Source organism: Astatotilapia calliptera, chromosome 5 (assembly GCF_900246225.1).
Source record: "Astatotilapia calliptera chromosome 5, fAstCal1.2, whole genome shotgun sequence".
In the NCBI taxonomy this organism is placed as follows: Eukaryota; Metazoa; Chordata; class Actinopteri; order Cichliformes; family Cichlidae; genus Astatotilapia; species Astatotilapia calliptera.
The window spans coordinates 24,585,889-24,611,968 of record NC_039306.1 but is presented as its reverse complement, the minus strand read 5'-3'; the positions used below and the strand labels follow the sequence as shown (position 1 = coordinate 24,611,968).

The following is a 26,080-nucleotide window of genomic DNA, read 5'->3' as shown; positions in this document are numbered from 1 at the left end:
ATCTCTCTCAGATCTCTCTCAGATGGTTAAAACGGAGCTCATTTGCTCATCTGATAACTATTTTCATACTTGTATGTTCCACTGCCTGACGTAAACATTTAAAGAGGAGAAACGTGTCGCAATTAACATAACGGGAGGGGGAGATTCCCGCTCCTGTACACGGTGGGGATGGGATATCCCCTAGTTTCCCAATAGCGGCCAAATTCTCGCGAGATAAATTTATCGCTACGTGAGCGCGCACTGGCTGACGTAGGAGCGAAGAGACGTACGCGTACACGTTTCCGCGCGCCCAGCAAAGCGGGGACAGGGCGAAAAATCCAGCGAAAGCCAGACTGAGCTTCCTGACCCCAAAGAGCTTCGTAGGGGAAGTTATCTTCAGACGGCCCTCCCGGCGTGCACGGAGAAGTGGGATTTTACCTGCGCAACTGCACCGAAATTTGCACGACAAGGCGGCTGGAGTTTTTTGTTTTGGGTTTTCTTTGCTTTGTTCGGGGTCGGCTCCGTGTAGAGTTTTATTGCAGAGCAGCATCACTACCGCACGTCGTGCCGCACAGGGAGGAGAGGAGAGGGCAGAAGTTTCCGCTGGCTTGTTTTGTCACTGCGGGGCTGGTGAATCCGCAGGAATGTCGCAGAAGGAGAGACCCACGTTTTACCGACAGGAGCTCAACAAAACCGTGTGGGAAGTCCCGGAGCGCTACCAGAACTTATCTCCTGTCGGTTCCGGTGCTTACGGATCCGTGTGGTAAGTTGTTGTTGCACAGCAGAAGCGAGCGAGAGAGCTAGTGCACACACACAGCGCGATTGCACAACGACCAAACGACTTCCCACCAACCACAGTGGCCCGGGAGAGCTATCTGTCGCCGGGCTGCTTAACCAGCCTGCGCAGGGTGTCCGTGGAAGACACGGGGATATAACTTGTGTCCTTTGTTTACGTCCTAATACTCGGGCCGCGGTAGCTCAGCCGTGCACACTCCACACAGTAGCTCGCATTTTTTCGGCGGGTGGGGATTGTTTGTGATTTGTGCACGTTTTTTTCTGACTTTGTTGCTTTACTCTCTCGTGTCGCCTGAACAGCCTGGTGTAACTTGTAGCGTACGGTAAGCACAGTGATGGCCCCAGGGCGAAGTTTAACTGCTGCTTTGAAAAAAACAAATATTTTATCAACAGAAGGCTACATGTGCGACATGTCTATGCTTGCATCATCTGGTTTAAAGAAAAGGAAAAAAGGTGGTGGTGGGGGGTTCTTCCTTATCAGATCACATCTGTAACAATTACACAGTTTAAGGGTTAACCAGGACGTCACGAAGCACGCGTTTTCCACTTGAAATAATTGCCGTGTTGCTGTATGTGCTGCCTGGCACTTTACACATCCGCACATTGCATATATTATGCATTTCTAGTTGGGTGCAGCCTGCAGAGTACCAGAACGTCACGTGGTTTTCGGAAAGTAGGCCCCCCTCATGCACAGTGAGCGCTTTCTACAGGAGCCCATCCGACGACGTCGATGACTCTAGAATGATGTCATCCTTTCGCCCGCTGTGGTACACGCATGACTCACGGTCCCGAGGTTAGGTAGTGGCATCAGCCCTGACGCCTTCTAGTCAGTACAAAGTCATGGACAGCAGCGGGTCGTAATTACAACTTTACAACTCATTTTGGCCGCACTTTCATCTCTTCAGCTGTTGACTGTAAAGGTTGTTTTTTTTGTGCAGTTTTTAGTGGTGGATGGTGGATGACCTCATTTTGTCCTTAAGACAATAACTGGGTTTGGAAGCACCAGTGACAAAGCCAAATGCAAGGCATATGTTCATAGATGACCATTGAATGAGGCTTATTCTTGTTACGAATTTAAAATGCACCACTTCCAAGGCAAAATGTGAGCACTGCCATAAGCAGCTAGTTTTTGAAAATTCCTGTGGGGTTTTTTTTTTTTTGTGCTTTTTTTCTGTAAGGAGCTGTCAGCTTTTCTTGTGGAAAACCTTTTGCGTAATGCAACTTCCCAAAAACAAAAAAGAATAAAAAAATCTGCAACTAGAGTGGTCCAGAGAGCAGTGTGCCTCTAAAGCCCTTCAGATGGTATCTGGAAAAATATAAATAACCTCATAGCTCCTCCACCAACATGTCACGGCTGTTGGTTAGCTGGGCACATGCTCCCAGGCACTCAGCGGGCCAAGTCTTTGTTGTCTCCACCATAATGTTGCTTGAGTTCTCCACTCAGTAAAACAGCCACAGGCATTAACTGTGTGGATTTTTCATTTGAATTGCCTGATCAACTTTGCACTCGCATACACCAAAGATAATAACACTACTGATATCTACTTATATCTTGGCTGTACTATTTTTTGAATGACAGACTTGAATGGATAGCCAGGGCTGGTGTGGAGTAATAGCTGCTGGCTGGGATTTCAATGTGTCCTTGCACTTTTATTTGTAGGCTTCCCAGCTAAGGGTGTGTGTAGGTACTTTAACACAGGGCAGAAATATTCTTAGCCATAGATAAAAAGAAAAGACAGCCCAGTAAAGAGCACGCTGCTCAGTATCACAAAGCTTTTTAATTTTTTTACATATGTATGTTGTAATGTCAGTGTTGTGCAAAGACATACTCTCAGATCCGCAGATTCCCGTTTTCATGGGCACTCTTTCAAAGCATGCTGAGATTAACACTCGTTATTGACAGGCCTAAACTGTTTTTGGCAAATTTGCAACCTAAAGTTTACTCGGCACAGCTCCAGCTGATAATGCAGGGTAAACTCTGGCTCTGCTTACACACATTTCTTATTCATGAAGTTGAAATTCGACCTAAATGATTCTGTTTATATTTATTAAGCTGCAAGTTACAGCTTCAGAACTTCTTTACCTGGAATGATGGCTTTATGTGCTCCTGTTTTTTTTGTTTTGTTTGTTTGTATGTTTTTTTTTTTTTACATTGTCAGACAGCATTTAGTGTTTCATATTTTGCTGATGAAGAAAGAATTGCACAAGGCTCCTTGGGTTGTCACGTCAGAGAAAAGTGCAATGATTTTTCAGCTTGTGCCCAAAAGCAGCAATTTTGTGACTTTGGTTTTAGCAGCTGGTCATGTGAGGTCTATGACCAAATGCATCAGTGATGTCAGAAAAGTAAACCCCCTCATTTTGGTATAAAGTTATGGATTAGAGTTTGAATCCCTAAAACACAAATACGACTTTTTGCAGTTTTTGTTTTTTTCCCTCCGACAGCTTTAGCAAGCAAAATCATGGTCTGAATGTCCTGTTGTGCCAAATCTCTGTAGGTAACACTTGCTAGTCAATTTCTTTAGATTTTAAAAACATACTTAAGTTTTCCAACTTCTAAAATTACTTTGATTTGTGAGTGTGACTAGGTGATAGAGTAGACATAGGTGAGTCGACCTCATCTGTAGGTCTGTTAACTGAGCAGGTTTGTGTTAATAATGCCATTGATAAATCAATTAAACGATGATGATTGCTATTATTAGCTGGAATATGGCTCTAATGAGATTATTTCAAAGATCAAGTAAACACGATAAGCATGGTGTAACGTCACCAGATCATTAAGTCACCCCACTTTCCATATTTATTATATCATTTAATGTCTAACATTGATGTTTGAGTGGCCCAGAGGAAATTAAGCCTTATCGCAAGCACTGCTGTGCCTTATGTCATTGTGTGCGCATATTAAAACACTTCCTGCACCACAATGCACTCATCATGAACTGATGATTCGTCCCCAGCTACAGGAAAGCTTGATGATGACGATGATGATTGGGAGTGTGGCGTTGACTGCGTTGCTGCTCTGAAATTCAGAATCAATCATCAGAACTCACTCTGCTTCTCACCTATTGTTTTACTGGCTTTTCAGGACACGGTGTCCTGCATGACTCTGTCGTCTTACGGTTGCTTCCTTCCGTGACTGTGTACTGAGGATTATGATGCATTGTTGTTCCTAACAAACATACAGGTTAGATGAGGTTCTTTTTTGTTTTGCAGAAAGAGGTGTTACTACCATTTCTCGTTTGACCTGCGCTAAGGTGAAGTATGTGGCTCAAAGTGTAAATGCAACACAGAGAGTAAAAATTGTAATGTGTTCTGTTGCTATAATTCTGAGTTTAATCCGTGTCAATTATTTCACCAATAATGAACAGATCATACGTTATGGCTCGTTACTTAAAATGATACTGCGTGTGGTAAGATTTGGCAGTGCCGATCACGTTGATGGCGTACACGAACCCCGTCATGCTCTGATATGAAATCCAATGTATACATGTTTGTGCTCAGATAAAGAGTGCACAAATGCAGCGTTCCAGCTTTCTCGATGCACGTGCACGTCTTACGATTATAAGACAGTTACTACAGACATCTCGACGACTCATCTACAGCACATATTTGCCTGTTTGCTCACTCTGGCCTTCTGTTAGTCAGCGTGCTGCTTCTCTACTTCCCTGTGAAGCTGTTGCTCCTTTTTTAGTCTACGCTTTATGGCCATTTCTTATGGCAGTTCCATTTACTGCTGACTAATTGGATAGTGTATGCTTAGACCCATCTTGTTTGCCCTACAGATTAGCAGCAGTTTGAGTGCGTGTGCCTTTGTTTTGCCATTTAGGATTGGTACACTGTTTACTGACTATGGGTTTTCCCTCACTGCTGACACATTAAAGTTGTTCTGCAAGCCTCTAACATGGAGCACATTGGGTGTGGGAGATTATCTCAGCTTTACTGGAAAAAACACAGTGCTTATCTTAATGTTCTTATTATGGATGTGTTGCACTCTGGGTCATAGCTTTGTCACTCACACAGAATCAGTTTTAACACTTCTCCTGTGCGTGGCGTTGCACTCTCAGCTATAGGTGTGTGCAGTTAAAAGGTTGACAGTTTGAGCAAAGCATTTCAAGAGAAACTGACTCCCATATCCTTTTAAACTGAAAGGCAACAGAAAAACTGGCCCGCTAGTCTAGTTCTGGTGGTTTCCTTGTGTCACTCCATGCAGTTCCTGCTTTTTGTTTTAGTTGGTCTGCGGTGTAAAAATAACAACAAGAACAACAACGAACACACATATGGGAGCACAGATTTAAAGATGTTGCAATCATCTATGCACGATGTACCGTATCTGACTGACCTGGAAGGAATGTGGTTAATTGTAAGTAGGTTGCCTTCCCTCACAGATAAAGGAAATACAGCAATGTCAAGCTTCTCTTTCACATTGTCTGTCTAATAATCTTAAGAGTCAACCAGTGCTCAACTATTTGTTATTGTAAATAAGTAAAACACGTTCATTTCACTCATCTTTTTCGTGTCTATGCTTTTTGGCGTCTACATTAACCATTACCAGAATTGAAGAAAAATAAAGATCTGTGACATCTCCATCACATTTACCAGGCAGTTGCTAATTTTGAGTTTGCTCGAGTTAAATGAGATATCCAGCACATTGAACCGTTTTGAATTAATCAGCTGTTGAATGTTGACAGTTGTGTAGACAAAAGATGAAATTGAGGCCACACACTTAATTATAAGACCTTTTTCTTTTGTGTTTTTTTTGTGTGTGTTTTGTTCCTGTTACATAAAATGATCTGTTTTGCTGTCTTCCTGTGATAAAAATACTACTAATAATGTTTTGACAGATTGGGCCTTCAAAAAGACGTCAGCCGTGCTTTTCTTGAATGGGGGGAAAAAAGAACCAATTCTCCAAATAGAGCTGCAATAACAGACTTTCAGTGGTCAATCACAAGTGGTTGTGGACATCTTGTGCAAAGTCAGACAGTCAGCTGGGTTACATTAATGTTAGAACACTCTGTAGCATGTAAACAACAGTTTACAGCAGCTCTATAATAGATGAATGTTTTACTCTATCTGGAGACTGCTGATCATCAACCAGCATGTTGTGCAGTTAATTGTTTTTCAGTAATTAGCTGCTGTATTTTCACACTCCTGTGTCATTGCCCACCATGCTGCTGATATTTGAGAACAGGTTCAATCATGTTCCCTATTCAACTTTAGACTGTAGAGTGTAATAAGAACTGAAACCAAGCGCTCGGTGTTATGTAAGTATTTGCTTTGTTTACTGCGTTAGACACCTACGCAGTCTAATGAAGAATCTCATTGTCAGTTTGAGAAATGTTTGGGTTTTTTATGTGACAGCTGTTGGTAGCGATGCATTTTCTTTTTTCTGTTAAGAGCCCACCCGTTTCACAGGTTACCTTTCTTTCAGCTCGGCGTTTGATGTGAAGACGAACCTGAAGGTAGCAGTGAAGAAGTTGTCCAGACCTTTCCAGTCCATCATCCATGCAAAGAGGACCTACAGAGAGCTGCGACTGCTCAAACACATGAAGCATGAAAATGTAAGTCACCTACAACTGGGGAAACATCACCTCCACCTCTCAGCAAGCGGCAGTGATTGCTCGCCTCTTTTTCAGTATTTACACAACATTTATTGTGCATTTAACGTCTAAAGGAATTGTGGCATGCAAGTGGACATGGAAAAGCACACGAGGTTTACAAAAGGATCAGTCGCTTTCGTGACTTCTGACCATATCTTTGAGTTGGTGGATGTAACAAGCCTGATGGATTGATCAGGCTGGATTGATGGCGCTTGAGGGGTTAACTTGCTGAAAAATGACGATGAAAGAGTTGAAAAAACATGTAGCTCGTGCAGGAATTCAAAAAAGGAAAGCATGTAAAGACACATCTATAACATAGTGATAAGGTGATAAGTCTATGTGGTAGGATATTTCTGCTAGCGTCTGCATTGTTTTGACTTTGAGCCACCTACAAAGAAAGGATAGGTACTCTCAGTTTAACATCACAGCATCTGCATGTCAACTACCTGGAACTGACTAAAAAACAAGAGTTTAACTGTCATGTTTAAACCCCAGTGTTAGTCCTTCTGGTATTTTCGTGTGTCAGCATGAGCAGGCACGGGTACACTGTCCTCAGGCAATAACTGTGTATGCTAACAGGACATCACAACGGAGGTTTTCCCCTGCTAGCGTCTAACGCCTATTGCTTGATGTTGCTTGGTGAGGTATGAGTCACCAAACGGGTTTACATCTGCAGCCCCATCACCTACTGTGGTGTCTTTTTTTTAAATCTTATTTTGTAGCTGCAACTTTAAAAAGAAATCTTGCTAAGTATCTCAACTTTTTTGCCTTTGGTGTGAGTTTCCCGCCTATAATCACTGCTTTGGTGTGTGTGTGTGTGTGTAGATACTGCACATGCAGACACTTGCCCGCATACAAAACGCAAACATTGTTCCTGGTTTCTGTGCTGTTGCTTCATCCGGGGTTACGCTTTTGACCAGAGAGACAGGATCTTTATGTGTTTTGAAATGTGAGCAATTATTTCTCAAGCTGGCGTGCAGATGAAGGCTTTTTGAGTCCTGTGTGGAAACAAATCCACCTGGTGAATGTTGTATATGAGTTTAAATATTTCTAGAAAAGAGGGAAGTGTGCAGTGTGAGAAGAGGTAGAAATATTTAGATTGCCACAATATATGCAAGTGGACTTTATGAGATATCATCTGCCAGCAGCACCTGTGAAGTGAAAATTTTCAGAAGGCACGCTCACAGAGGGAAAAAAAAGAAACTTTAGCTGTAAGAAGCATGGAAAGTCTTAAAGGGGAAAACCCCCTAACAACAGTACAACAAACCTCACAGTTAAATGAAAGCCCATCTTGTAAAGTTACGGTTTAATGTAATATTAGCTGTATTCTGCACTGTTTAGTTAGCTTTAAGAACTCATTGCAGGCGCTCACAGAATTCATGCAATAAGTGTTGCGCAACTCTAGAAGCTATCACAACACACGTAGGGTAGTCTTTCTAATAAATGACAGCTATGAAGTCATTAAATGGAAGATCTGATTTGGGATTGTTGCTACTCAGAGTGTGCCTGTTTGCTCTGATTAGAAGCTGCTGTGCAGAAGTTATTCAAATCTTATGGAAATGTGAGAAAGAAGCGCACCTTTTAGCTTGCCTTACATGTATTTAGATGAAAGGCCACCTGGAAGAAATGTACACAAGAACATGCCAGATCACCGTAAAAAAAAATCCAGGTCTCCTTATGTTGTGAAAAAAGTTTAATATGAAACGTCATCGCCCATGCCAGAACTTGCTGTGGTTCAGTCCGAGCGCACTTGGCTCAGCATTCACACATTACTGTATTTTTTTAAAATTCTTTCTTAGATCCTGTTTTTTGCACAAGCCCTGATTTCACTTCTGTTACAACTCGAGCAGTTTTGGAATTAGTGTTGCGCTGTGCGCTGGCACTGTGGGGAAAAACACACCAGTGCATTTGAAAAACAGGTTTTACGTGGAATACGGATTATGGAGGATTATACAGAGTCTGTGCCTGTATTGCTGTGTTGAAGGCAAGACGGTAACGTCGCGTAGAAATGTCATTCTGATAAAGAATCTCACTTATCTCGGCGTGAACATGCTGCTGCCAGGTTTTTTGTTGTACTAACAGGAAGAAGAAAAAAAACATCAAGTTGCGGTGGTTTTCTGTTCATAAATCCTCTGTGCTTTAATACATATCTGTGGCTTACATAGGGAGGGATTCTGTGTTTTGCTCATGCTGTTGCCAGGAGACTCCCCGAGTTTTGAGTTTGGAAAGCCTGAGTGGACCAATCGGCTGTTTGTTGTGGCCGTGGCCCACCAATCAGCTGCAGATTTAGGTCTTGTGTGGGTGGGCCGCTCCAGTATTTTTACAATACCTATCTACCTCAGTTCCCCTGACTCCAGGGGGTGGGGGTAGCACTCAGGGCTACTCTCTGCCAGTATGTCTGCATGCATGTGTATATGCATGCCTGAAGTGTGTGTACAATACACGTACTGCTGAAAGACACATAAATAAGAAGACTTTCTGTTTTTTCTTTCTTTAGTTTATTTTGATGCAACGTGAAGCTGCAGATATTCAACTGTAGTGATTGTATGCATCCATATTTAGTCACTTTCACACATTACGTTGTTTTTTTTTCATACAATCACAAACTTATTGTGCAAGAGACTGTGGAAAGGGGATAAGGACCCTGCAAATACAGTGTATTCTAGGTTAAAGACTCCAGAACACACCCCATCTCTAAAAGCTTGTGTATTGCTAGAGGAAAAAAAGGAATAATGCATCCAGCATTTATAAGCCATTATAAATAACTTTGCATTGTTGGAACCAGCATAACCGGTTGCATGCAACTTTAACTACCTGAAAGGTGCCTGTGCTGTCAGCTTGGTGGATTATCCTAAATAATGCATCAACCAAATAATGTTCACTACTTCCTTTGAAGAGACGAGGTAACTTAAGCACAGCACCTAGTGCTAACACTAAATTGAACATAAATCAGCAACAAATTCTTTGCTTATTATTGTTGTTTTTTTGTTTTTTAATTATTATTATTGCTATACTGTGCAATATGCATTGTTTCCTATTAGGGTTTGGAATTGATAAGAATTTAGCGATTTGATTTCTTATCGATTCTCAATGGTTTCACTTTGAGACCATCTCTAAGCAGCATATCAAAGACATTACATTCATGCAAATGAATTACATGGATCTTAGAGGTATTTCCCCTCTTTGTTCTGATCGGTGTTGCGTCATTCGTCAAAAAAAGTAAAGTAAAAAAAAGCTTTTACACATATCACACAGAAGACTTTTATTAAAAGTAATGCAGTACGTTAATTACACCCAGGAGAAAGACATTCGTTATACTACTCATTACGTTACTTTCATTTTACTCTGTAAAATGAACTGAAACACACTGATACATAATTATAATTTAACAGTATAAACCTGCAGGCTAGCTATTCTAATGAGGACACGTGATCTTTCCCTTTAGTATTTAGTAGGGGTGCAACGATATTCGTATCGATATTGAACCGTTCGATACAGTGCTTTCGGTTCGGTACGCATATGTATCCAACAATACAAAATTTTTAATTTATTTTATCAACTTTCCTTCTGACGATGCTGTCTGTGTTGAGCGCTCAGTGAATCTGCGTTCGACTACTCCGCCTAGGCTCGACAGTGCAGCCTAGGCGGAGTAGTCTAACGCAGATCCACTGAGCGCTCAACACAGACAGCATCATCAGAAGGAAGAGCGCAGGGCAAGCTAGCGAGACAGAAGTTAAGCTCTCCTTACAACATGGACCTCCCGCACCCTCATTCAGATCTGGCGTTTGGAATTATTTTGGTTTTCATGTGACGTATGACCCTGAAGGTAAGCGAGTCATGGACTAAAGTAAAACAGTATGTTGGATGTGCCATGCAATGCTCAATTACATGGGTGGGAGCTAGTGTGTTAGCGCAGTTAGCTCGTTAACGTGTTGGCCGTCCAGCCCCATGCACGGAGCGATCGGCGGTAGCTCGTTAACGGAGATTTGCCATGTTGTGGCGTTAAGGTCATTTCAACGAGATTAACCTGAAAGCACTAGTGGGAACACGACGAATATGACTGCACATTTACGCTGACATCATCCTAGTGCAAAGACAAGTGGAAGCAGAAAAAAAACAACAAGCATGCTACTAACTTTAGCCGAGTCATTTAGACAGCTGTTAGCACATGATTCTCCTTATATGTTTAATATGCTGCTGAGAATATAGCCCAGAAGAAGCGGATAGTATAGCTTTTATTTTGGAAAGAGCCATTTCTCTGTAATAAACTCTCTTTTTCCAAAGATGAGTGATTCCTCAATCAGATACAGGGCTTGCAATATCGCTAGCCCGACGTCCCGGGGCTAGCGATCTTTTCAGTCGGGCTACCAAAATCTATCTCTGCCCTGCCAGTCGGGCTATTGTAGGAAGGAAAAATATATGTCAATGCTTTTGCATTCTTTCAGAAATGTAGCTGGGTAATTATGTCATTGGCATCGGTGAGCCACTGTCAATATGTGACATATTGAAATCGCGTTTGAATTTGCGCTTGTTTTTTTGCTTTCACTTTGCAATGACAGCACTGATCTGTGAGTGATGATAATTTGTGCACCAATTCCTCTGACATAGTCTTATTAATTGTTAGCTTACTATGCAAACATGACAAGTGAAATCTCCCGCAGCAAGCTTAAACATGTGAGAGGTTGATCGCGCAGAGAATCGCTGAGCTTATGTGAGTGCGTGTGTAAAAGCAGCAGGATTTATATTTGACTACGATAACCTGGATGACTGAGAACCTTCACAGACAGATATATATTTTAGTTCTGCTGAGCCAAATAAGACAGGTCAGGGTGAAGAAGTGACAGCCAAAGAAAAGCTTACCACAAAACTGAGAAGTTATGACAAATCAGACTATAAGGCAAAAAGAAAGTGCAGCTTTATGGTTTCATGGACAAAATAATTTCTGTGGCTGCAATATGACGAGCTAAATAACCAGGGCTGCACATAAGTGGTGCGCATTCGCTGTCAAAATAAAAAACACGCACAAGGGTTAGGGTTAAATTTAAAAACTGTACTTTTGAGTTAAAATATATATTTATAATTTTAATAAATGACAAATTAAAAAGGCATGAACATTTTTTTTGTATCGAAAAAATATCGAACCGTGACACCAAAGTATCGAACCGAACCGAACCGTGAATTTTGTGTATCGTTGCACCCCTAGTATTTAGGTATGAACACAAAGATGAAAACCAGCACAAAGAGACTGTTTGTGTTTCTACTTTAGAAACACAAACAGGTAGAAAAGGAAGCTGCTGTCTGGCTGCTCATTGGTTTGTTACCTGTTGATTTCAGCATCGGCTTCACCGCAAGTGACGGCTCACTTTATCACGGTGCTGGCCGGGTGTCAACATTTACTCAGCTTTAAAATCACTCTGGGTTCTTGGCTAGCTTAGCGTTAGCATTATGTCTGTGTAGGTGCTTGCGAAGAGCCAAAGCTTTGTTAGCAGTATAATGCAGTTGTTTATGCCCTGGAGCAGTCTCCACTTTCCCAACGCGCTCTTATCCTTTTGTGCAATAAAAATAAAAGTAATGTCCATGTCCAAACTGTAGACAACGCCACAATTTTCCTCCACACAAATCAGCTGATCATAGTGAGAGTGCAAGAACCGATATGCAGGCAGACACACAATTCCAAGGATCTTGACTACTTGGAACCGGTTCTCTACAAGAACCGTTCTCAATTTCCATCCCTATTTGCAATCCACATTGCACTGGACCCCTATGGCCCCTCCAGTAGTCTGTGGCCTTATGTGGCCTATTTACGGAGAGCACAGCCAAGGCCCTGTGCCAGGCCCTACCTCCTCTTGGCCAGTCTCCTGGCTGGGACCCCAGTTACCGTGATCAGCTGGGATAACATGATCTGTTATTTTGTTTTTTTGTCAGGCAAAATGGCGTTGACAGCCTAGGTGCTGAGATCACTACAGTGCTTAAACCTCTCTTATAATAAGATGGTGATTCAGGGTGGGGTGTTTGCTTATTTAACTAAATTAAACTTCACCCACCAACCAGTTGCTAACTGTCTCTAACCTCTGACCTCTCGGTTTTTCCTTCAGGTGATCGGCCTTTTAGATGTTTTCTCACCAGCGACAAGCTTAGAGGAATTTAACGATGTGTAAGTCACTCTTTCTTTCTTTTTTGCTCTCTGCTTTTCTCCTTCTCACTCGTTCAGTATGTTTATTTTCTTGCTTACTGTCTCAGCGTCTATAAGCTTCACTTTTTACACAATGAAAGCGTTCGTGCCAGCAGATAATCGCAAGATTACCTCGATAGCCAAAACTAGTTAGAGATGCACGAGGATTCTTAACATCATGAGAGAGCAGCATGTGGCGAGTGGTACCAAGGTGAATGTAGGGTGAACACGTGCTCCTAAGGAACATCACAGCTAGTCTCCATGGTAACAGCCATCTGGCAGTGTATGTGTGCAGAATAGTCAATCAGCGTCCTTGAATTCTCTGCATGGTGTAACGTCATCAGCATGTTGCACATTTGTGGAAATGTGAGATGAACCTCAACGCGATCTCATACACGAGGTGAAGTTTAGCCAAAGACGTGGTGCTTATCTTTTCACGTGACCATTAACGAACACCTCGTTCTTTGACAACGACCTTGGACTAGTGCTGTGTGATTAAAGAGGTCATATATATACTACAATCACTGCTGGCCTCCTTCAAGTGGTTTACTTTCTGTTTAAATATTTTGCTGTTGAGAAAAAAAAGTGTTGTTTTTTTTCTGTTGTGTTGTTTTTCTGTTATCATCACTTTAATCTTGCCAACTTTTAAGTTGCCACATTTAGAAATAATTCTTACAGAAAATGATGAATGATTTTTTTATCAAAAACACCGTTAGCTGCACTTTACACAGACCTGCTAATCTGCAAAAATTAAATCTTTAAAGTTTAAACTAAATAAAGCTGCAGGAGAAATCAAAGAGAGACTTTCCTGAATTATAAGATTACATCTGATTGGCTGTTTGATTTGCAGGTACTTGGTGACACACCTAATGGGTGCAGACCTCAACAACATCGTGAAGTGTCAGAAGCTCACGGATGACCACGTCCAGTTCCTCATATACCAGATCCTCAGAGGCTTAAAGGTCAGCGAGGCCCTCATTTTCAACTCAAAACTGGCTGCTCCTAAAAGTTGACTTGCATTCAATCTGTGCAAAAGCGGTGCCTTGTGGAACCAGGCAAAGCTAGCTCACTAGACCACAGATGCATCTGCATTGTTCTGCGTTTAGACCAGCTGAATTCTAGTTGGCAACGACGTTTCTGTGCCACTCTTGTGACTATTTTTTGTTTTTGTTTTGTTTTTTTAAATTTTCTGCAAACAGTGGCAACTGAAAGTGAATGGATAAAATTCAACAGTTCCTCTTTTGCAGATTGTTGCAATGCAGGAAAGAGCAAATGCTGCTCAGTTGAGTCTTAACACAGACTGTAAAAAGTTAACTGGATACAGCTACAGCTAGTAGTATTTGTAATGTGAGCAAACCATGTATGATTACAGCCTATTACACACTTGATTTTGTTGTTCCATGAAAGTGTTATCTTTGTCAATCACCTGTTTACGCCACTTGTTGAGAGCAAGCAGATATGTCAGAGTTGCTGTGATTGTGTTTCTTGTAGTTACATTTCAGAGGAGAGAACGGTTTTGAAACTTTGGCTTATATTTGTGGATCTAGACAAAGCATATGATAGGGTGCTAAGAGAGGAACTGTGGTACTGCATGAGGAAGTCATGATGGTGCACAACATGTATGAGGACAGTGGTGAGGTGTGCAGTACGAGTGACAGAAGTGTTCAAGATGGGGATCAGGGATCTGCTTCGTGTTTGCAGTGGTGATGGGTAGAATGGCAGATGAGGTGTGCAGCAGGGGTGTCCGCTGACTGTGATGTTTGCAGATGATAGTGTAGTCTGTAGTAAACATGGAGAGGTGGAGGTATGCTCTGGAGAAGAGGCATGAAACTCAGTAGAAATAAGACAGGATACATGTGTGTGTCAGTGAGGGAGAGACAGGTGTAATAGTGAAGATGTGTAGAGGCAGTAGAGTTAGTGAAGGTGGACAGATTCAAAAACCTGGGGCCAACAATCTAATGCAACAGACAGTGCACAAGAGAGGAGAAGAAGAGAGTGCAGGCAGGGTGGAGTGGGCGGAGACGTGTGTCATGGGTCATCTGTGACAGAAGGATAGCAGCAAGAGTGAAAGGGATGGTAAGACCTGCTGTACAGTTTTTAGACGGTTGCACTGACGAAAAGACGAGAGGCCGAGCTGAAGATGTTACAATTTTAACTGAGAGTGACCAGGATGGAGATAATGACCATATCACAAGGACAGTTTCAAGTTGAGCAGTTCGGAGACAAAGCTAGACAGGCAAGGCTAAGATGGTCTGAGCATTTGCAGAGGAGGTAAAGTGGATACACTGGGCGAAGAATGCTGAATATGGACCTCAGAGAAAATTTATGGACAGAAGAGGAGGCTGAGGCAGATGATTGGCTACGAAGGAAGATGTTAGTGGTATTTCTGAATGATTACTATTTAAAGAAATGTACACTAGTTATGTTGATGTTCTGCTCGTTTTATCGCTTGGGAGTTCAGCTGGTGTACATTTAAAATACCATAAGCTAATACACACTAATGTAAGTGAGGTGTTTTTTGTGACTGCATGCTTTCCATATGGATGGATGCATTAGCATTTAAATATTTTTATGTTCTTTCCCCCCTACAGTACATCCACTCTGCAGATATCATCCACAGAGTAAGTGATGGCCTCACTGAATGTGTCAGTGTCTGCAAAGAAAAACAGTCCAGTGCTGGTTAAACTGAACAGAACCATTAATGGCACTTTAGCTTTTCTGGATGGTGTTTTATTAAATCTATACACTAGAGCTTGAAGTAATCAGATTAACACGACAATAAAATAAAAATTTGGTTTGGAATGTTTTACGTTTCTGATTGTGGATTAAAAATATAATTGAAGGAATGAGTGCAAAAACAAAAAACATACACAAATGTTTGCAATATGATGACATGTGTAGCAATACCAGCAGGATGTCTCCCTGTTGTTTCTAAATTCTCATCTGGACTCTTTTTTTTCCCCCTCTCTCCTCAGGATTTGAAGCCCAGTAATCTGGCTGTGAATGAAGACTGTGAGCTTAAGGTGAGGAGACTGATTGTTTCAGATCCAAGCTTCACCATATGCGATATAACTTGCTGTCGAGCTAAAGGTGCTCAGTCATGTCTCATTTGGTTGTCTTTATGTCGCCTATGCATTGTTGCATCACTCAGATCCTGGACTTTGGTTTGGCACGGCACACGGATGATGAAATGACAGGATACGTAGCCACACGGTGGTACCGCGCCCCGGAGATCATGCTCAACTGGATGCACTACAACATGACCGGTACGCACACTGACATTCAATCATGTTTTGAGTGCAGTTTCATAAAAGTGTGTTGAAATAGCTTTTTGGACATCTGTTACAAGTCAAGAGTCATGCGTTTACAATGATGTGGGGGGTTATGTGTGCAGTGATCATACAAGGATACTAAGTTTTTTCTTCTCTATAAATAAGGAGACAACTTTAGAGAAACTAGGACAGCTTTTCAAGCTTTTCAATTTTCTTGTTTATTCAACATGATGTTTAGAGGCCTTTTCATCAGCCTAAATCATCCACAACAGACGTTTGCCTTGTTGAGTGCCATTTAGTTCTGCTTCACACTTTCTTTACAAAGCATTAAGTGTTGTTGGTGTAAATGGGCAAATAAACGAATGTGGACTTAAACTGTGCAAGCTGTTTAGCTGTGCTTTTGAGCTGTGCCTTCCCCAGCAGCTTTGAAACGTTTGGTTTGTGAAAAAAAATTGAATTTGTTGAAATTCTCTTCCTATTTAACAGTGAGAGTTATTGAATTAAACGTTGCCCATGTAACACAACGTAATGCAGCGCAGTTCGTTCACAGTTTGACAAATTGTCAGGATGCTGTCACAAAACTGCAGTCTCAGCTCTCATCAGGAAGCAGCGTTTAAATCTGAAAAGAACAAGGCAGACTTCATTGAATTCACCGCAAGTAGTGAAGATTACAGGATGATACCATTACATCGTTGCATTTGCATATGCATGTGCAGCATGCACGTACAGCTGTGTTGTTCTGCATTATGCTGAAAAGCTTGGATTTGTGTCATATCTAAAGGATTTGTTGAGATGCATGTTTGAAATGATTTCTTTTTATTTAATAGTGGATATCTGGTCGGTGGGCTGCATCATGGCTGAACTACTTACAGGACGGACACTCTTCCCTGGCACAGACCGTATCCTTCCACCTCTGCTGCTAAAATAAATGTCAGATTGTAGCCAGCCTGCAGGTCTGTGTTAGATTAGGAGGAGGTACTGGTTGAGTTCAATCTGCTTATATGCACACGGTTTACAAATATGTATTAGACTAGTTATATAAGAATTGTTGTCCAGTGCACTCACTGCCAGGCTCTCACAGAATCTATTGCTGCAGCACTGTTGCAAGCACAGACAAAAGCACCATTTTACCTAGTTGGGCTGACTTAAAAGCATTGCTGAGTATTGAATTCAGTGAGCTACATGCCAGAATAGCCAGGAAAGTGTGCGTGTGTGTGCATGATATGCACACACACACTCTCATATGGAGTTAATAGTGCCCTGTGGTCTATGACTCAGTGCTGCCCACTTTTATCTCCACTGCTTTTCCACGATACTTTTTACACTACCTTCCTGTTTCCCTCCCACAAAACCCTTACACACAGCAGAGCTGTCATGTGATTTGATATAAAAACATACCGGAAAACCCTGTAAATTAGCGCGCGCGCACACACACACACACACACACACACACACACACACACACACCTTTAAATATAGAAGGTAGCATACGCCACCAAGTTGGTGGTTTTGTTAAAGATCAAAATCTGTTTCATAACGTGTTCATAATTCCTGCTCTAACTAATCAATCAGCCGATCTACACCTTCTTCGCTGCATGCCTTGCAGGGGTATGTGTGCTTGAATGTGTCGAAACTGCTTTGTGATGTAGTGGAGCTACCAACCCACAGTGCTTGTTTGAATATACAGCAAGCAGTCTTTCTGGTCTGTCTCCTTTTACTTGTCTGAATGGAAGCTGATCTCTGCACATGAGTAGAATGGGAGGGATTGTGGATACAATGCATCTCATTAGCCTTTGTACAGTGTAAGTACAGGTGCACTCCCATAGCACCGGGATTAAAAATGTTAAATAGTAGACATACTACAACTGTATGTGGTTCATATTTTGGGTACTAGGTAGTAGTGTGTCAACAGTAGCATGAGCAAATCACTTCAAACTGCTCGTTAGATGTGATTTAGAGAATTCTTGTCATGCTTTCTGGTGACATTTTTGCAGAGTGGAGACGCAGTAGTTAGTTCATTTATTTTTGTTGATGGATCAAATGATTATCTGAAACTTTGTGGACAATTATTTTATAGTTTCAGCTTGTCTGCACTAAGAATTATAAACACTATTCCAGATTCTCAATTTTTTGTAGATTCAATAGTCTGTGATGGTTTTATCACTGTTCATAAGATTTACACGGTGAGTTATAATCACTAGTTGCACACCTAATTTTATGCATATTCATCTATCCATTTTCTACCGCCTGTCTGGGTTCGGGTCATGAGGTCAGCAGTCTGAGCGGAGATACCGGAACTACCCTTACCGCAGCCATTTCTTCCAGCTCATCTGGGGGGGGATACGAAGTCACAGGGTATGCCTAGGAAGGATTCAGGAGGCATCAGATGTGCAAATCACCAAACTGCCTCCTTTCGATGTGAAGGAGCAGCGTCTCTACTCCGAGCCTCTTAAATGGCCCCGCTCCTCACCCTGTCTCTAAGGGCGAGCCAGCCACCCTTTGGTTAATCAATAAAACAACAGTTTATCTTTTATTATGAGCCTTCTCTTCACAACAGGTCGATGCATCCGTATCACTAGAGACACTGCCCCAGTCCGTATGTCAATCTCACCCTCCAGTCTTCCCTCAATCGTGAGCAAGATCCCCAAGATACTTGAGCTCCTCCACCTAGAGTAGTATCTCATCCCTGACCCAGCAGACAGATGAGAAACAAAAACAAGGACTTCTTTAGACACTAACAAGAATTCAGGTAGAAAACAACAGGAATTACATTTATGAAAGAGCATGCCCAGAATAAAAGCAGCTTTTGAAAATGTCCATGTTCAACCTCCTTGAGTCTGAGGGATGAAAATTCCAGCCAGACTTTCTGTTTTGTTTGTGATGGGTGAAGTAGAAGTTTTGCTTTTCCTTTTCACCACAGCAGGCACAGAAACTACAGCACTGTAGCCTGTTAGCTCCACCAATGTCACCTCCAACTCTGATTGCTTCTGGTCTTTCATTTATAATTTGCTTTGATATTTTCTATTGCATCTACATTCAGTCATTTTTAAGTACTTTAATACTTCACACAGTCACAGTAAGTGATATAGTCATAGTCAACTCATCTGTGAATATTTATGCATCAGTGTGATGTTGTATGATTTTTAGTTGGTGCTTGATATCTTTTATTTTGAATAAGTGGACCTTTATCAGTTACAGGCTACAGCATCGACAGTTGTACCTCTCACCCCTCTGTCCCCGTTACGTCCTCCATCCTTTCTGTTTTCCTTCATGTGAGTGTGGTAGATATTGATCAGTTGAAGCTTATAATGATGCTCGTCGGAACGCCAGGGCCTGAGCTCTTGATGAAAATCTCTTCAGAGTCTGTGAGTGCCATCCCATCCAGTTTTGTTTTATTTATTTGTTTTTTCCTTTTCTTTTGCATTGCCCATCCTCCCTGTTGCCTTTGTGTTGCCCTGGCTCTTTATTTTACGACCTGGTGTCAATGCTACTACCTCTTAACTGCACCTGTTTTGCTCTTAACACTCTGCTTTTATCCCATTTGAGCACAGTGCTTTGATTTCTGCTTCTTTCCAGCATGTACTATGACTTTTTTCAGAGCCACGCTGATAACTTTTATGTGACAGTAAAAACGTTAGTGCCAAACTGGACCACAGTGTTCGTGATTATCTGAATATAGGTTGCAGACAATGAAGGTTTTCTTTATATTAAAGTTTAGAAACTGTCTTCCTTTCTTTCACATCCTCCTCATCCTCACCCCGTGTGTGTTCCCACCCCAGTCCCTATCCTTTCTATACATCCACCTTCCTAACTACACCCGCTCTTTGATGTGCTGACCTCCATGTTATGATACCCCTTGACTCAGAAGGTTTAGATATAAACCAGCTGCAGCAGATAATGCGCCTGACAGGGACGCCCCCAGCCTCCCTAATAAGCAGGATGCCCAGCCACGAGGTGAGACAAGTTCCCTTCGTCTTCCCACATGCCCCGTCTCTTCCCCACAGCCGGAATCAGGGCCATGCTGCAGTCATCCATCAGCTGATAGCTACATTACTGTTTAGAGATAAATGCAGCTAGACTTGATGTTTAAAATATATCCTACCAGTTCCTTTCTGCATACTGTCCTCTGCTCTCACGCCACACATTCCCTTTTTCCTCTTTGACTTGTCATGCTTTTCACAGCAAGGCTTATGAGAGTGCTCTGCCAGTGCAGCCAGCGTGTTCTGATCATCTATCCTATTTGACTATGAAAATAATACCACAGTGTTTATGTAATGCATGTGATTTGGGTGTTAGTTAAAATGCTTGGAACATGGCTTAATGGGAGGATGTACAGTTTGTCTTGCAACAGGCAAATTCAGTTTAGTATTGTAGTTCTATTGAAATATTGCACGTTTTTTGCAGTTTAAAAGCTGCCTTATTACTTGGAAATCTTCTGCAGTTTGCTTTTACAGTACACTTCTTTGTTTCTGTTTTCTCACAGGCGAGGAACTATATCAACTCACTTCCCCAGATGCCAAAGAGAAACTTTGCTGACGTGTTTATTGGTGCCAACCCTCTTGGTAAGTTCCTCTTTCAGAATGACACCATTGGGTTAGGCTGCTATTGGCTCACTGGCTCCCTCTAGTGGTGGTAGTTATAATAATGGGGGAGCGGTTTCATCTGTTTTGGCAAGATTTTTTTTTTTATCACAGTGGGGTTTTTTTTAGCTTTAGCTAGTGCAAAAGGAAAAACAATTAGCACTGGCATGAAATAACAGTGTCTCATTTGCTTTGCTTTACATGAAGCATTTGTGCTTGCATGTGTAGTTACTGCACAAAGACCAGCTCCACGCCAGGAAAAACCCTGATTGCTATGCATGTTAAATCAATCAAGTTAAAAAAAAAACACACAGAATGGATACAGGTGACAGCCGAGTTGGATTAGTGAAGGGTGCTTTCTCATGTGCATCTTGTACCACATCAGGAAATTATTTCACGTAACCAATGTCAAGTTATGTAACGTGAACAAGCTACATTAACTTTTGTCACCTCGAGTCATAAAGAGCTCTTCAGCAGATAATCTAGGGGATGTCATTGTAGGATTATTCCGTCACTGACTTGATGCATTTTACAGCACACAGTATTTGTATAAATGCTTTAGATAAAATGCTTTTAGACTGGGGATGTTCCTGGTGACTGATTTTCTAGTCGACTAAACGAGGGAAAAAAATTAGACTAACCAACTACTCTTAAACTAAGAGACTCTGTTATCAAGTTTTGGAAACTGTTTAATGTGAAAAACTCTGCAAAGCTGCATTATGAATGACGCACGCAGATAAAAAATTCATGACAACCACTTAAAAAAAACAAAGTCCTCCAGCTTGTCCGGGGAAAAATTGATGCATTTCCAGGCCGTATTATCTCCACTGGGTCCCGGGTCTCCTCTGGGCCTCCTCTCGGTAGAACATGCCCAGTCGGAACCCTTTACCCAGGGGTCGACATCATGAATGACTGAACTCCTCACCCTATCAAAAGCCCATCCACCCATCAGGGAAAACTTATTTCCCCCGTTTGTATGCATGATGTCACTTTTTCTCCTTTAAAAGAACTAACAGTAAAAGCGTTAACCCCCAAAATCGGGCCCAGATTAATAGATTTATGGTGTTTCTCAGCAACCGTGCTCCATCTGGTGGAAGACGGCTGCATAACATTAGGACAAAAGACTTTATTGGCATTGGGTATCAATTAAAATGTAAAACAATTGGATTAAACGACCCGTACATCTGGTACCGACTAGTGACAATGACAACAATCAGTTGTCACTGTCACGCTCAGTTTCTTCAAAGTCTTCACTGCATACAGTCATGTGAAAAAGAAGGTTTTCACAAGACTTTGTGCAGTGCTGTGAAAAACTAAGCACACCGATGATTCAGTAGTTTATAGAAGCTCTCCTAAGGTCCCAGCACAGCATTTTAATGGAGCTGGGATCACTGGAATCAAAGTGTTTAGTATAGGCTGACCTTTTTTCTTACACAAACAGAAGCTGATGCCATTATTTGAAAGGCTGCCGATAGTTAATATGAGCATCGACTGCAGTCACAGTACATATATTGACAGAAAAGTTAGCATTCTGGACCTTTTTGCTCTGACCTGTAGTTTTTCTCATACTCACCTTTGTCTCCTTTCTTTCTTTTAGCGGTGGATTTGCTGGAGAAAATGTTGGTGCTTGATACAGACAAGCGGATCACAGCATCTGAGGCTCTGGCCCACCCTTACTTTGCCCAGTATCACGATCCAGATGACGAGCCTGAAGCAGAGCCTTACGACCAGAGCTTTGAAAGCCGTGAGCTGGAAATTGAGGAATGGAAAGGTGAGTTGTTAGAAACCAAATAGATTTTAAAGGTTATTTATTCTGTATGTTGGAAAGTAATTTCAATTATCTGTTCTCAGCCTTAACCTACGACGAGGTCATCAGCTTCGTGCCACCATCTTTCGACGAAGACGACATGGAATCTTGAGGAGGAAGCGGCTCTCTTCCACGATTTGTTTTCCAAGAAACACTCTCTAAAGACTATCGGTCTCATGTGACTATCCGCCACTTTCCTCATACACGCGCACAGCGATGACATTCAAGTGCCTGCCGTCATTCATATGTGGGGGGGACGTTGCTCTATCAGGGAAACGAAAACAAAAAACTTGACATCGTGTTCATACCGTCCCCTGCTCTGCTGTTTTGTTTTTCTTAACATGAATCCCACCGTGCTGAGGTAGACTTTAACTCTCCTTATGCATTAGTAATTTTTTTATCTCAGACATATATTCTTTATATTCTGTCCCTTATTCTACATACACAGCAAAAAAAAAAAAAAAAAGAAAACATTACATGTCAGTATCTCCAGGCAAATTGTAATAACGGAACATGTATTATGTATTTTATTAAAAAAAAATATGGCTGAAAATAATGCTGTAGGACAACAATTCTGGAAAGTTTTAAACCATGCTGAGTGTGAAGTGTATCTTTTGGCACATTTTAAATTCTGTTATTTCTACGAGTACATAGAACTATGTAGATACTACAGAAACAGTATTTGTACATAAATCGTTCTGGGAAAAACGGCTACCACACGTGTAGTACTGAGGCTCGTCAGCCGCCCACATTGACAGTTTGTTCTAGAATGGCATATAAACCAATACTGTGTGTAATTTATTTAGAATATGTATAGGATACGCCAAAATATGTAAAATATTCAGCCCAGTATGGAAAATTCAAGGCTTCATATTTCTTAATGATTGAGTTTTACACATGGCAACCCCCCCTCCCAAGGAGAGCATTTCCCACGTGTTCATTTTCATCTATTACTTTAGTAAGCTTCTTCCGTCTTCTCGCACATGTGTTGTTTCACATGAATGTTTCAGCGAACAGCCACCAATCTTTGCAGTTTCACCACAGCATGTTAAAGCCAGAGTTTTTGGCTTACTAGTTTATTCAAATTTTAATGTTTTTCCATCACAACGTCAGCTGACAATGTAATTTAATCATATTGCATTTATGAAACAGTACTATTAATGTTTATGGAATGTTTGGAGCGCCAGTTTGCGCCGTATATTTATGATCTTTTCTTATATTGTTTGTATATTGATGTAAAAGAGAATATTATTTGTCAGAATTTAAGGTTGTTTGTATTATTTATGGAGAGCTTATTGTATTAGTATCCAAATGTGTCATCGATAATTTCATAGATCACTTGAGCCACAGTGGCTACAGCTTTCATATCAAGAGCCGACAATGTTATCAAGAGATCGTTTGGAATCAGTTTGATACATTCTGCTCAGTTTGCTAAATTACCGTTGCTGAGGTTGTGTTTACAGCGCGCCTTGATTCACGGCCCAACAAATTATCACAATTTTTAAAAAAAGAAACCCAAAACATATCCTTTAATGGTGGCATATTTGTCACCATTTATTGACTAACAAACCACTAAACTATTTCTTTAGTGTGAAGACTTTTATGACAAAATGCTTCCAATGTGAAGCGTTTGAAAAGTCAGACACGCAAGCTGTATCCACAGTTGCTCTGCCTTTGGCACCCAAACAATATCAGACATCAGTCATGTTTGATTTCAGCCGCTTGTTTTAAATGTAGTGATTTTTCTAATGTGTTATTTTACTCTTTGTGTGCTAAATCAAGATTTCATGTTATTCTGTGATTCTGTAATGATTGTTTTATAAGCAGCACCAGAAGCCTGTTAGAGTAATTTAGAGGAGGGGGGGGGGGGGGTGTCACATGTATGCAGGAAAGTGCATATGTTTACTCACTGGATGCTGAAGGGCAATGCCGAAGCCTCATATTTTATCATTTTTAAACAACTGCATTGATTTAGATAGGATATTTATTTTGTCCATATCCCGATGTCATTAGTAAATTTGGTTACACTTCGTCTGCCTGAAATATGTTTTTCTGGGTTTTTTTGTTTGTTTTTTTTGACCACATGTATCAAGATAGCAGGCCACGCCACCTGTAAATACCACCATTAGAAAATAAAGCCTACTATTTTTCAAAGCTGTAACAGAATTCATTCATTGGGTGAGCTTTTGCCTTGCCTTTTTAAGCATGTCACCATTGGATGGCAGCATAGCACAAGTAGAGCAGAGCTTGTCTGTCATCTGGTGTGTGACGGGTTGAAAGCCTGCTGGGCTTTTCAGAGAGACTCCAAGATTCCAGTGCACTTCAGACTCAGCAACACTCTCTCAGAAAAAATCTGCTTTATCTTAAAGATAAAACGCCTAAACACAAACAAAGCCACATAGATTAGGCTGTGCATGTGAGGAGTGATCTGACTTTTGCCCTCCAAACAGCCACTCCACAGATACACGGCACAACAATGACAGAGACGTTTTAACAGAACCAGGATCGGCTGCACATCTGCATTTAAGGTTAAAGGATGCCAGTGTTCACAGTTAGCTGTGCTTTGCTCATTTGACAACTCACACAATCGATAGTCCAAGACCCCTATGATGTAGATGCTGAAAGAAGTAGCAGGATGACTTCTGAAGTGCAGGGCTCTCCACTCCGATGCAGATGAATGCTGCAAAACTGATCACAGTTCTTCAGTTCAAAGGGATAATGAGCCGAAACAACTTGCAAAAGGAACCTAAGACCTTTTCAAGGCTGATTGTGATATTCTTCAATGGCCAAGTCAGTTACCTGGTCTCAACCAAACGGAGCATGAATTTCACTTACAAAATATTTTCACTTACAAAAAAAATACAAAACTGAAGTCAGAGAAACCCACAGAAAAGCAGCAAATGAAGGTGGCTGCAGTAAAAGCAAACACATTTGGTGACGTTCAAGAATTTTAGAGTTCAGGTAGTCATTGACTGCAAATGATTTAGATCCAACTATTTAACTTAATCCTTATAGTTTAGAAAAAGCTACAAGAGACCTTTCCAACTTGTGTAAATCTACAGTTCTCTTTCTTAGATCTTCACTCTGTTCTTATACCATTGTTCTGAGTACTGATCTGTCCATTGAGAAACTACCAGTTATCATAAATCATGATCACAGACGAGAATTGTATGTATGTATATATTTGATTTATATATATATTTATATATGAACCCTATGTATTCTTTTAGACTTTTAGACCCTGTATCGATTACAGAAAATAGTTTCCATCACATTTAACAAAATCTCCAAAGCTTGTGACTTTGTAGTGACTTTCCCTAATGAGTATGGCATTAGACGGGCTAACCTGCTACTAAGTACAACAGCAAAGCATTCCCACCATATCCACAGTGCAAAAGCCAGGATTTAAAAATTTGCCTGGCCTACAAAATCAGTCAAATTGTGGGACAAGGGATAAAAATGCAGTGCATTCATTCCCACATAAAAAGGACACCTGGTCACCCAAGCTGTGACACTTGTGAAGCATCAGAGTTAAATACCAAGTATAAGTCAGTTGAATGTTTTCCCAGTATTAAAGAAGCAAATAAATAATAATTATTAGTAAAAGGAGTACAAGACTTCAGTTTGTTACCCAGCTTGGCATTTTAGATAATTAAAAGTAAATGATGTTTTTTCACGCAAACAGAGTGCTGACTCAGTGCTCCTCTCAGGTTGATAGCTGCTTTGATGCTTCTCTCTGATGCTCTCAGCACTTTGTAGGCTCTCCCTGATTTATAAAAAGCCCAAACTTTAAGATGAAGGGGAAAAGTAATGATTAAAATCCAAAATACTCATGAGTATTTCCTCAGGGAAGCTTTTCTTCTTCATGGAAGAAGTGCGAC

At 41.2% G+C, this 26,080-nt stretch overlaps 1 protein-coding gene across 3 annotated transcripts; it reads left to right on the top strand.

Annotated features, from left to right (window-relative positions):
• The first annotated feature begins 273 nt into the window (after positions 1–273).
• Positions 274–24,357, top strand: mapk14b (mitogen-activated protein kinase 14b). Of its 3 annotated transcripts, none has more exons than XM_026168379.1 (12): positions 276–742; positions 6,200–6,329; positions 12,464–12,522; positions 13,391–13,502; positions 15,132–15,161; positions 15,516–15,563; positions 15,692–15,806; positions 16,640–16,711; positions 19,687–19,766; positions 20,296–20,374; positions 21,990–22,163; positions 22,244–24,357. In XM_026168379.1, the coding sequence occupies exons 1-12, from the start codon at positions 624–626 to the stop codon at positions 22,309–22,311; spliced, it is 1,086 nt and encodes a 361-aa protein (XP_026024164.1). In that variant the 5' UTR covers positions 276–623; the 3' UTR covers positions 22,312–24,357. The 3 variants fall into 3 exon arrangements, with proteins under 3 accessions (XP_026024166.1, XP_026024164.1, XP_026024165.1); XM_026168380.1 differs by lacking the exon at positions 19,687–19,766 and adding an exon at positions 19,098–19,177; XM_026168381.1 differs by lacking the exons at positions 19,687–19,766; positions 20,296–20,374; positions 21,990–22,163; positions 22,244–24,357 and adding exons at positions 19,098–19,177; positions 19,592–19,678 and having other exon boundaries at positions 274–742.
• The last annotated feature ends 1,723 nt before the right edge of the window (positions 24,358–26,080 follow it).

What these genes read in the sequence shown, in the direction of transcription:
- mapk14b (XM_026168379.1), top strand. Translation starts at nt 624, where the DNA reads ATGTCGCAGAAGGAGAGACCCACGTTTTACCGACAGGAGCTCAACAAA. An exon ending in ATGAAGACTGTGAGCTTAAG is followed by an intron (nt 15,564 to 15,691) that starts GTGAGGAGACTG and finishes TGCATCACTCAG; the next exon opens with ATCCTGGACTTTGGTTTGGC. An exon ending in GGAAATTGAGGAATGGAAAG is followed by an intron (nt 22,164 to 22,243) that starts GTGAGTTGTTAG and finishes ATCTGTTCTCAG; the next exon opens with CCTTAACCTACGACGAGGTC.